Raw genomic sequence first — 12,328 nt, 5'->3', positions numbered from 1 at the left:
ATGTGCTGTTGATGTTGCTGCCTGGTCAGATTTAAGAGCATCCATTAATGTCTCAAAAATATGCTCCTTAAGAGACTCTGGAGGAAGCATTTTGCTGTCTTGTTGCTCAGGGGTTCTTCTCTTGGCTAGTGAATCTGACCTTTTCGCTACCGTCGACACCTACATGTGAAGGGATCCATTGAAAAACGATTGTTTTGTTCTACTTATAAAAACGTTCAAAGTTTGTCTTGTCTCTGAGGTAATCTTGGAATCTGCGTCAGGATTTTTAAGTATAGCCTTGGTGGCTGCTTTGGAATCGACTAGAATATCTGCTTTAGAGAAACAATCGATCTTTATCCTGAGATTTTCCAGAGCAAGTGAAATTGCAAGGATCTCTGCATCAAAATTCGACTTGAAATGTCCCACAGAAGTACTCGGGAAAAGAGTTTACTGTATACCCCAGTTCCAGTGTTATCTTGTATTTTAGAGCCCTCCGTATATACTCTAGTTCATTCAAGTTCAGAGTATTGTTCCTGTAACATACATAATGTGTTTGCTTTTAATAGTGTATCAAGAATGTTTTTCGTTTCCGAGCCATAAATATATACCTCGTATTTGATATCAATATATTCAAGGGGATTAACCACGACCATGTTACAATGAAATGCAATGTAAAAAGTGTAATGTAATGAAATGTAATGTTACTTTGTAATGTAATTTTTTTTTAATTCTCTAGTCAGCTTAGTGTTTCAGATAGTCTTTTCCCTGCAACTGACATTACTGCTCGTAACACTTTACGAAATATTATTCTCAGAATTTTAAAAGCGTTGATTTTGAAATACAGTGAAAGGTATCGTGGTGATATCTATTCAAAGTATCACTTCTATAAATGAACAATATTTCGCAGAAAGCAAACATACATTGCTACTGAACACTGCTTTCCTAAGACCGCATTTTTGCGGAAGGATAGAATAATTGGGAACCTGAGGTTGTCTTAGGCTCATTGTATGTACCTTATAATAACTCTTCCGGGAGGGTAAAGAAGAATATAAAAAATTTTCATTCCAACTTCTAAACACAGGTATTTTCATTAACAGGTTTTATATAAAAATTGCTATTAACTCAGAGCTTAATAACAATAATCGGTATGTCTATTTAATAATTATATATTTCACAAATAATACACATGTTATTGCACAGCTTGATATTAAACACAACTGGCATTGCTCCGGCGGAGTAAGCCAACCACAGGATGAACACGGATTCAGATAAGCAGAGAAAATGAATTTACATATAAGGATAACTTGACATGAAAATATAAAACTTAAAATAAATATGGCACTAAATCCAAATGACCTACTACTCACAACTCCCCTTCTATAACCATCAAAGTAAAAAAAAAATGAATCTATATTGCACTGTAAATGAGAACCTCAAAATAAAGTAGCTACACATAGAAAAAAAATAATTTAGGAATACACGCTAATCTTAACTTAAACGCATTTTGGAAATACAAATTCAGAATCAAAGTTCAATCTTAGGGTTTAAATTTGGAACTCTACCTTTTTTTAAAAAAAATTTAGTTATCTTTTCCCCCCTTTTTATTTTAATCTTTAAGATGCTCAAATTTAGAACTGCAACAAATCTTACGAATTTGTAGAACAAAAAAAAAAAAAAAAAAAAAAAAAAAAAAAATTGACGATAGCTTAGTTTGAAAGTCCAGGCTGAGCGGTGAGGAACTCCATATTATTCGTCGGAAGCCGACAGATCACTCTGAAGCTCCATCTACGTCAGGTTAACAACAAATACCCAGAGTTCATGAAGATGGTGACAAGTAGGACGCAGCCCATCCACCTAGATACCCTATGAAAAAGGTGAAAATGAAAGAAGATGCTACCTGGCTCCCGACGTCATGAAGATGGTATCTGGCTCTCGACGTCAGGTCTTGTCTCCGAATATCACCGGCCGGGAAGAAAGTCCGATGAAAGCTCCTCCGGACGATACTATGATGCAGAACTGGAGGGCAAACACGGGCCGATGGAACGCTGACCAGCCAGAGCTGTCACTGTACGAAGCCGTGAAACGAAACATTAAACTCCCAAATAGTGGTGAAGCATCACTTGAAAAATACGATACGCAGTTCCTTAAATGAAGTAGTACTTATTTAGGTGAGAAGACAGTTGGCTTGGGTCGGAGTCAGTGTTGAATCAGAAGGTATCATCCTGGGGAAAAATTCTTAAGTCACGGTATCCATATTTTCAAAAAACCATCGAGCAGATGCCTTTATTCAGGCAGTCACTTCACGAAATAGGCAGAAGAACAGGAGCGTAAGAGCAAGAAAATCGGAGCGTTCCTCGCTTTTGATCCGAGCGTCTTCCACATCCCGGTGTAATCACCCAATTTGCAGAAAAACTCCCACTCAAAATCACACGGAAGAAAAAAGTGGAAAAAAATGTAATTTTTCAGCTCAGTAGTTCAAACCATTTTAGCCCCTTTTTCACCAAGCCGCCAAAAAAGCAGTACTAACCCACCTCTCCTCCCCCTGCGACCTGATGTTGAAAGTGACCGTAGTAAGGACAGGGAAAAATGACGTTTATCGTACTCATGTACACCATGAAATGACGAAATTCACCTCCTCAGAAAAAATCTTAGCCAGATTACAGAATTTAGTTAATTAAACTGGCATATATCAAAAACTATTACAGCTATCTTAATTAAGGTAATTTTAAATAAAATAACAAATTTTTCTGCTTTTAACAGTCTACGTTTGAATTATACATATTAAGTAATTTTAAACTACAATATTACACAGAAATTCTCCTCATTTCTCAATGTCTCTTTCACGCGAACTCAGAGAATTGAGTGATAAAAATTGCGTTGAACTTAATTTACAAAAACCTCAATTAATAGAAGAACAAATTAATACATTGATTAAAAAACTAAGCATTGTGTAGTATACTTTGGAGCAAATAATAAATTAATTTATAATAAAACTTTAATTAATTAAACCACTTAATTTTGCTACACAACATTTGTTATGTTCATTCGATTGTACACGATTGTGTTTACAAAAGTTCTTACCTTTATTTACGCAGCTTTAATCATATATATATACTTCCCTTTACAAAAGGGTTTTAAATGATGCAAATATTTTGATCTTCTCCTTTTTAAATTGAAATAAATAAATAAATAATTAAAAAAAAAACCTGAAACATTTGAGATTTTATATTATGCACAAAGGGACAATTTTAACGTTTTTTATGTTACCTTTATTAAATATCTTCTTCTTTGCAGTAAAAAACTATACAATTCATAGCAACAGCAATATCACAAAATAAATATATAAAAGAGCATATCATTAGAATTTCCGATACAGATTCACGCGTGTTGCAGATAATTTTTTTGTACAGTGTTGCCATTACACGCTTTGAAATCGCTGAGTTCTTAATCAAAAACTCATGAATGCTTTACAAAATACAAAATATAAAAAATTCAAATTCCGAATTGAGCTTCCTGGTGCCTATATTCGGGTGGAGACGAACGTTATTCGAAATCCAATGGTTCCAGGTACCTTTGTTTTATCACAATACGCGAAACATACATACATTTATGGAGATTCTTTATTATATAATTTCTTTAAATGTAATACAGGGCTATAATTTTTGGTGGCAACAATTTAAAAAGTCATTAGCCGTTTATAGTAAATCAACGCAAAATGCCAAAACGAAATTTGAATTTTTACTCGCTGCACTGCGATATATACGTATATTCAAGAACATTTTGTATTTGTTATAAAAAGCTATTACAACAATGATTGACTCCCGTATGATATAATGTGACCGAAATATTTGATATTAAAATCCTTCAGGGGCCATACAAACATTGAGCCGAAATCTTTGCATTTGTAACTAAATTTAAATATAGCATAGAAATTTACTTCTGATATGAAGAGATTACGAGATGAGCAGTACATGCAGATTATTATTTTGAAATATATACATATATATATATATACATATATATATATAGAGAGAGAGAGAGAGAGAGAGAGAGCGAAGCGAAAGACGATGAAGATAGATGTTTCCACGCGAAGGTGGTAACAAAAGAACTCTGTTAATATAGCGAGCGCGAGTAGGCGCTGAGTTGCTATTTAAATACTAAAAGTTATGAAGAACTGTATTTGTATCTAACAAGCGCGAGAACACCCAACGGTACTGTTATTCAAATTCAAATCTGTAGTTATCAATTATTATTCATTACGGATGTGTGGTGTGTAAGTAATATTTACTTAAGGATATCATCTTCAACTCCCCCTCATATATATATATATATATGTATGTATGTATTCAAACAAGATATTATATTCACAGAATCCTATAGAATTCGTGTTCTAGATAGCACTGGCAGGATTAAGTATTGGAACATAGCCAACTCGTAATATTATTTGCATTAATTAAAAAACCTGATGTGTACACCACATGACTTCCTTGTACGGAATATTAAATTATACGCATTTTTTCTTGCATTTCATTTAAACTTATTGGATTGAATTAAATCTACTTCGCCGACAGCGCGTAAACCACAAGAGAATAAATGCATTCTTTAAAATTCACTCTAGTATTTGTTTACCAAAGCGACACTCTGGCGCTAGATTCACTTAACAGTATTAATATTTATGTAACAGTTAACTATTATAATGATTATGTAACGGAAACTAAGTTAACTGTCATATAATCCAATAATTATATTTAACAGTTGACTTATATATTTCGTTCATATTATAACTCATAATGCACAAATTTATATCATTTAAAGAATAGAATTATCTAATCGTTGCCACATGTTCTATTCAAATACTATAATAAAGCTAGAATGATGTATAAAAGAAATTAAGCAAACGAAACAAAAAAGGAACAGTTTTTCACAGACGATTGAGTATTTCTCATTTAATTAATTCCGTTCTCACTTCGCAAGAAGACAAAAATACATAAAAACTCAAAATATCTATATTAAAAATTACGAAGTAAATCTTAAACACTTATTTCCTCGAAAAAGTTCTAGAAAGAATTAAGCATGATTTAATTGGCAATAATAAATGAATGCGTTATCTTTGTTGTTGCGAAGCTAATTTTCTCTAGATTGGCAACAAATCCACTAGTCTCCTGTTTCAAATGTAAACATCAATGACCGTCATAAAAAATAGGCTTTGCGGCACTTAGACAACTTTAAAATTGATTTTTAAAGCAAAAAATTTACAATTTACAAACATATAAGAGTAAAGAAACTGAGATCACTGAGCCGGGTAACAGAGGGGATATATATATATATAAACATATTTATATACGTTTGGTGCGGCCGATTGCAACCAAAATACGAGATGCACATCTACATGTTATAGCAGTCCTATATACAACATTTCAACGTTCTAAGGCTACTCGTTTTTGAGTTATGCGAGATACGTATGTTATGTACATACGTTCGTACAGACGCCACGAAAAATTCTCTTCAGAATTAATTTTAAACAGTTTTATAATTTTTTTGGAGGAAACGAGTCTTTTATTCTGCCCTTACGTACAGATATCACGCAAAAGCTTCGTTAAATTGCATTCCATAGCGGTCAAAATGGATATTTTCGTTGAAATATTTTGCCTGAAACTTTTCGCGATCACAATACTTCCTTTTTACTTCGTACGAGGAAGTAAAAATGAAAAATATGTGCCCTGTTCGTTTGACTGATTCTAAATTAATGAAACTTATTGAAAGTATAAGAAATCGTGTTTTTTAAAGACTGTAAATTGTACGAGTTCTTTCAGTAGACCAAATGTAACATAATTGGTCTGCTGAAATTTACTAAAGACTCTAGTAAATCAAAGAATAGCATTGAATGGCATTTAAGGGAAATACAATTAAAAAAAATCTGAAAGGTTTCAGCATTTAATAGTCGTCCAAAAGGGTTTGTTAAGGTTTCTTACACTCTTCATGGAATTGCAATCTACCAATCTGCTGTTAGACTAACTTCCACTTAATTTTATCTTTTTTATTTTATTCTTGTTTATATTGCGTGATAATGTGATATTGTACGAATATCTCTGAGGAAAAATGTCAGCATTTTGTTTCATTTCTTGTGATAAGAATACATTTTTTTTAACTTTTCACCAGACTTGTTCAATCAACCTATTACGAACCCGTACGCACGCAACAATACGTTTAGTAATATATTTATTAATATTATATGTATATTCAAAACAGCAATTTAGTAAAATCAGATTGCTAACGAAAAAAATATCATGCTTGTAGTTTCTATCTAAATAATTTTTCAAAAGTAAAGCAATTTATTCGCTGAGAAAAAATGTCGGTATTTATCAAGAACACCCCCACACTGCATCTCACTTACCTATAACTTTCAAAACCACTGTTGCAAACACAGATCTTTGTGATTTAAAATCAAGTCGGCAAGTGTATACTCCAGAATCTTCATAAAGCACGGGATCAATTCTGAGTACCATTGGATTTGAATTTACGTCGAGATACATCCGCCCTTCACCTTCAGGTGATGGAAAATGCCGTCCACTTCCCCAAACTTCTGTCGAAGTGGAAGAGTCGATAAAACGCACATCTAAAGTGTAGATCGGTTTGTAGTGCCGACTGTGGAACCATCGGAGAAGAACTGGTTTTGCTTGAGGGCTCTTTAGAAATTGAAAAGCATGGCAGGGTATGAACCCTGCTTGTCCCTGAATAGCAATCGTTTCTGAAACGAATACAAACACCTATTAAAATCTTTTTAAAAGCTGTTAATATGTAGGTTTTTAAGCAATCCTATGAAATATTTAAAATTTTAGTAAAATTGTCTCATAAGGATTTAATGAAATATATTATTTCACCTATTTGTAATGTATAAAATAATTCTGAAATACCTAATAAAGATTTATAAATTTAGTTTACTTAGATCTATTAAAATCAAAGCAATTTAAACTGTTAAATGTGAGAAATGACATGGTATATTTTTTCAACTAAAAATCGGAAAAGGTATATTCAAATTTAGTATCATTTCTGTATTCCGTAATTAGAAATAGTTTCTCCTTATAGAAGAATATTCTTTCCAAGGGTTTCTGCAATAAATTATTTACGATTGTAAATATATTATTCGTTTCGAAATGCTAGACATAATCAGGATTTCTATTTGTGCTAACTATGTACTTAAATTATGTTTTGCTCGTATATTCACATTAAAGACAGAGATAGTTTTTTTCACCGTGTATAGGTATATGCCTAATGGATTCAAATTTCAAATACAAGATAATTTTTTGCATTTTTGTAGACATTTTACAAGAGAAGAAAAAGGACTGCATTAAGATAACATTTTATGTTTGATATATTGATAGTGTTTTGTAAGAAATGTATCTGTATGGTCTAACTATCAGACTTTTTTAAAAAGAAAAGCATACGCTTCCATTTAATAAAATATTTAGGTAAAGCTGATAACTAACCTGATGTATATTTTAAGTATTTAGATGCGCATATGCAGGGTGTCTCAAAAGTTCGTTAACATGCCGGTCTGTCATACCATGACAAACAAAATTTCCATAGGAACTTGTGTTCGAAAATTCCAACAGCGATCCCTGGGGGAAGGCAATGTTCTTAAGCGTAGAGGGGAAAAAAGAAATAACGTAGAAAGAGGTATTTTTATGACATTTATTATAGAACATGTTTAAATCATAGAACATGTTCAAAGTTCCTTCCATTCGCCAAATTATATGCTTCACAACGTCGACGCATGGATTCACGGATTCGTTAAAACTGGGATGGTGTATCACGGACATGTGTCCCCGCTTTCGTGATCCTTGCGACGAGATCCATGTCCGATGTTAGGGTCACCGCGTACACCATGGGATTCATGTTACCCTCCACAGGCATAAATCCAGGAGAGTCAGGTCGGGGGAACGGGGTGGCCATGTGACTGGTCCGCCTCTGTCAATCCAGTGATTAAGATATGTCCTACTGTGGTATTCGTACATAGTGCTGCTAAAATGTGCAGGCACTCTATCATGCTAAAACCAGATGTTTCGGCCGTACAGGTACTACAACGTCTACCATCAGATCCGGCAACACTTTTTTCACAAAATGTCCATAAAAAACTGAGTTAGTGAACTGATTCATCCTTCTCCTGCAGCGTCCTCGCCTGAAATGATCACACTACCCACTCTCCCATAACCTGCTAACATTACCCTCTAGCGATCACCGTTCGCATTTGTTACCACAAGTTCCTATATAAATCCTGTGTGTCGTGGTATGACAGACCAGGATGTTAAGTTTGGCCACGACCTTTCGAGACATCCTCTACTAAGGGTTTTGTTTTCAAGAAGTATCTTGGTGAAATCAAACATTATCTTACAAAGAGCTAGTATATCAGTTCCTTTCCTGCTCATAATTCATGCATTCATAGTATATGGCATAACGTTTATTTTAGCTTTATAGCATTTAACACGACATCCACAAAAGTTTTAAACATGCGTTATCTCAAGTTGTTCCGAATTAATTCAAGATGCTACGCAAGATCTGAGATTTTAAAGAAAGAACTAATAACGCAGATATTTTCCTACTGATTAACTATAATAAATAAATTCTATGCAAAAATGGGAATAGTAGATTCAAGCTCAAATTTAAATATTATATAAATAATAAATAAATTCCATGCAGAAATGGGAATAGTAGATTTAAGCTGAAATTTAAATATTGTATAAATTTCAGTATCAACTATTAATTATTTATTCAAAGTAAGTGCATTTATAACAAAATGCGATTTCATGGACATAACTAAAATACACATAGACTAAATTTATACTTTATAACTTGCCTTTAGACAGCCGATTTCGTAATTTAATCTGAATTCTCTTAATTCTGCTTAATTTATCTGCACCCCCATATACAAAATTCATGTCGGCGAGATCCGCATTCCTGTATCGATGGTCCAAGTTAGCTCGGGGAATGGCAATTTATGAGCCTTTTATTTACTCCCCCCCCAATAACGCCCTATTCCATATCAATGGCCCATTTCCGCGCTTATATTCCATTAGACAATTTGCTTTTTTCGGATCCCTCTATATATCTTTACATTTTCGCTAGGTATATTTTAAATCACGAATATATTTTTATTATGCTTTCTAATCGGTATAAACTTTTAAAAAGTTTTTTACTAAATTCCACGTTATGGTTGAAACTTTAAATAAAAATATTTACTGTATGATCATTCATTGGTGAAATTTCAAATATTTTGAAGATATCCCACAAATTTAGAGAAGGTTGGCTACATCTAAACACTCTTCCTTTTTAAGTATTCAGAAATAAGCGTATTATTATTAATTTAAGATATACTTTTTAGAGATTTAAATTACAAAAAATATTTATAAATAAATATGGCATTTTAAGTATAACATGATATAATTATGGAAAACTTTAATTAGTCTATAATATAACACTATAAGGATGTGTGTCATCGGTCATATTGAAAACCTGCGTAATGCCATGTTTACATAAGATTTCGGAAATGTACCGCATAGAGTTCACACTCAGGGTTTTTATATTTAAACGCTACGCTTACGCCATCCACCTTAGGTTCATGTCGCCCTTCTTATGTTACCGGTATCAATAGAAAGTATGCACGCTGAGGAAAGAAATTGCAATTTTTTTCAAATAAATAATATTAATAACTGTCCAGAGTTTTAATTTTGAAATCACGTTGCTTTTATTAGGTTAACATGGCCATTTTCGCGTTACCGCTATTAGTTCTTACTAAATCTGTTAGATGGTGCCATGCTCATTTACGCTTTAGAACAGTGCAGAATTTCTAGAACAACGTAGAAGCTGTAAAGCAAAATTAAGTGCGTTCTCTATCAGGTTTTCGTGAATACTTCCAAAACGGTGAGGAAATCGGACAAATAGGATGTTGATTATCCAAAAGTTCATTTCCCAAAATGATATAAGAAATAACAAAACAAACTCTAGATGTTACTAAAGCCGTTACTTGGCGCAGTGGTAGTTCCACAATTTTATACGAGCTTGGTAAAATTTTGAAAATTTACGTTGAAATCACTGGCCACCTGAGGTTTCGAACAGAAAACTAAATTTAAATGAAGCCTCTTTACTCTTACATGAAGCCTTAAATAAATGAAGCCTGTTCGCTCTTCTTAAACCTTCGGCAACGCCGGTTACTTCAGTATGGATGGCGTATAACATAACGAGGTATGTATTTGGCCATCGGTTTGTCAGGGTTTCGCAGGAGTGAGGAGGGAGAGGGACTGAAAGGGACGAGGTGGTGGCGGGGTGCACTCAAGGAGGAGACAATAAATGCTTGCTATCAGGGAATAGGATGTAATGGGGCACGCTCAAAAGGACAACTGGAAACTCAAATACTCTTTATTATTTTCTGTGTTATAGTTGTGCTTTTCTGCCTTCAGAATAAGCTCTTCTGTTTTCCTTGATAATCTCCTCCCTCCAGGCATAGAATGGATATTTTAACTAGTTCTTTGATATAAAAAAATAACACATGCATATCCCATGCATGTTAAGACGATTCTTTCACTATATCTTTCAAATTATGTCACTCTGTCTTTCAAATTAAATGTCAAATGTAAATTTTCGTAATCGTTTATCGCAATTCTGTTTTCGTAAACATATATGCTTGGTATTTATCATATGGTATTTCTAACTTTGGATAAATATTCACTGCTTCAGCGCCTCCCGGAATATTTTTTTAGCATCTTGTCCAAGATACGAAACTTTGAATCTTGCCATAAATCTACGGGTTAAAGAAAAATAAACTTCTGAAAATCTCTCTGAATAATTCATGTGTGGAATATGCGACGTGTATCGAAACAATCTATCATAGAAAGAAACAAATTTTATCTTAACGTGTGCTTGTAAAATTCCGCGAAATCCTTTCATCGTGTTCATTTTGATTTTTTTTTTTAATTCTCTCACACTGCATGACATAATTTCATGTGAGGCTTATTAAAGTGCAGTTCCATTACAGATTCGCTCTGCACTAAGTATGTTTTATGTACCATAATTTGGGTATTAAAATATAAATTTCTGTAGAGTTTCCAAAGAAAATTATTGAAAACTCGATTATTAAAATGAAACTGTGCTTAAACGAATAAATAAACTTTTAATGAATAAGTCGAAATTGGAAATGGTTTTTGAAATATGCGAATACTTTTAATCGTAATTTGAAACTCTATTTTATTACTCGAATTTGATTGGTTTCCCCTCTTAAAATTGTAAATTTTTAATTTAAATATATCGGCTGTCTAATAACTTAATTAAAACTCGCATTCATTTCATATCCTCAGTTTATAAGTGTTTTGATGATAAAGAATAAAACTGCAAATATTAAATTACGTCCCACACAACTGATAATTTGTGTTATTATTTCATTACAAATGTGCCCTTCATGTATTTCACATGTTTCGCATTCTGAAGAAATGTTGCAGTACGTAAAAGTTTACTCCTAATCCATTTTTCTTTCATTATGAAATATATTCCGCTTTCAATATCTTTCCAAAGACAAGTGTCTGCTATACTTCTTTCATAATTATTTTTTCGAAGAAAGCAACGAATATATTTAATGAAATGTAGCAAGTTCAGGTTAAAATTAAATTATTGATAATCAAAGGATGAAAGAGGAAAACCGTTGTTAATATATATATATATATAAAATAATTTAATAATAATAAAAATCTGAAAGATTTCGGATTATATGTTACGACCAAAGGGGCGTTATTTAACGTCTTGTGTGTTACCTTTATTTATTAAATATCATGTTCTTCGCACTTAATCCATGAATTTCAATTCAACAGCAATATCGCATGAGCATATCTTTAGAATTTCCGGTACACCGTCTCGCCCGCTGGAGATATTTTTTTTTTTTCGTACAATATTGCCATTGCTTGTTTTGAAGTCGTTGTGTTTGTTAATAAAAAATTCGTTAAAGTGTTACAAAATATGAAATTGATAATAAAACAAATTCCAAATTCAGGCGTTCAGATGCCCATATTCGGTCGGAAACGTACGTTATTTAAAATTTGATTGTTCTAGATACCGTCGTTTTATCACAATGCGAGAAACATATATGCATTTATGCAGATTCTTCATTATTTAATTTCTTTAAATGTAACACAGTGCTCTAATGTTTGGTGACAACAATTTGAAAGGTGAACCGACATTTACAGTGAACCAACGCAAAATGCCAAAAAAAAATTCTGGTCTAAAAAAAAAAAAAAAAAAAAAAACTTCGAGCTGAGAAATGCGATTTCTGACTAGTGCTCTTATACATAGCATTGATAATGTAGTC

At 32.8% G+C, this 12,328-nt stretch overlaps 1 protein-coding gene across 2 annotated transcripts in view; it reads right to left on the bottom strand.

Moving 5' to 3' along the window:
* LOC118202118 (hemicentin-2-like) overlaps positions 1 to 12,328 on the bottom strand; it is a 228,657-nt gene that overhangs the window by 200,497 nt on the left and 15,832 nt on the right. For both annotated transcript variants that reach the window (XM_085812393.1, XM_085812394.1), the window contains exon 2: positions 6,374 to 6,727. In XM_085812393.1, the coding sequence (XP_085668519.1) occupies positions 6,374 to 6,727 (354 nt within the window). The remainder of the gene's footprint in view (positions 1 to 6,373; positions 6,728 to 12,328) is intronic.

Source organism: Stegodyphus dumicola, chromosome 3 (assembly GCF_044657685.1).
Source record: "Stegodyphus dumicola isolate Sdum_Otavi_A_Nest chromosome 3, ASM4465768v1".
Classification (NCBI taxonomy): Eukaryota; Metazoa; Arthropoda; class Arachnida; order Araneae; family Eresidae; genus Stegodyphus; species Stegodyphus dumicola.
The sequence above is the reverse complement of the archived record's forward strand: the minus strand, read 5'-3'. Positions and strand labels throughout refer to the sequence as shown.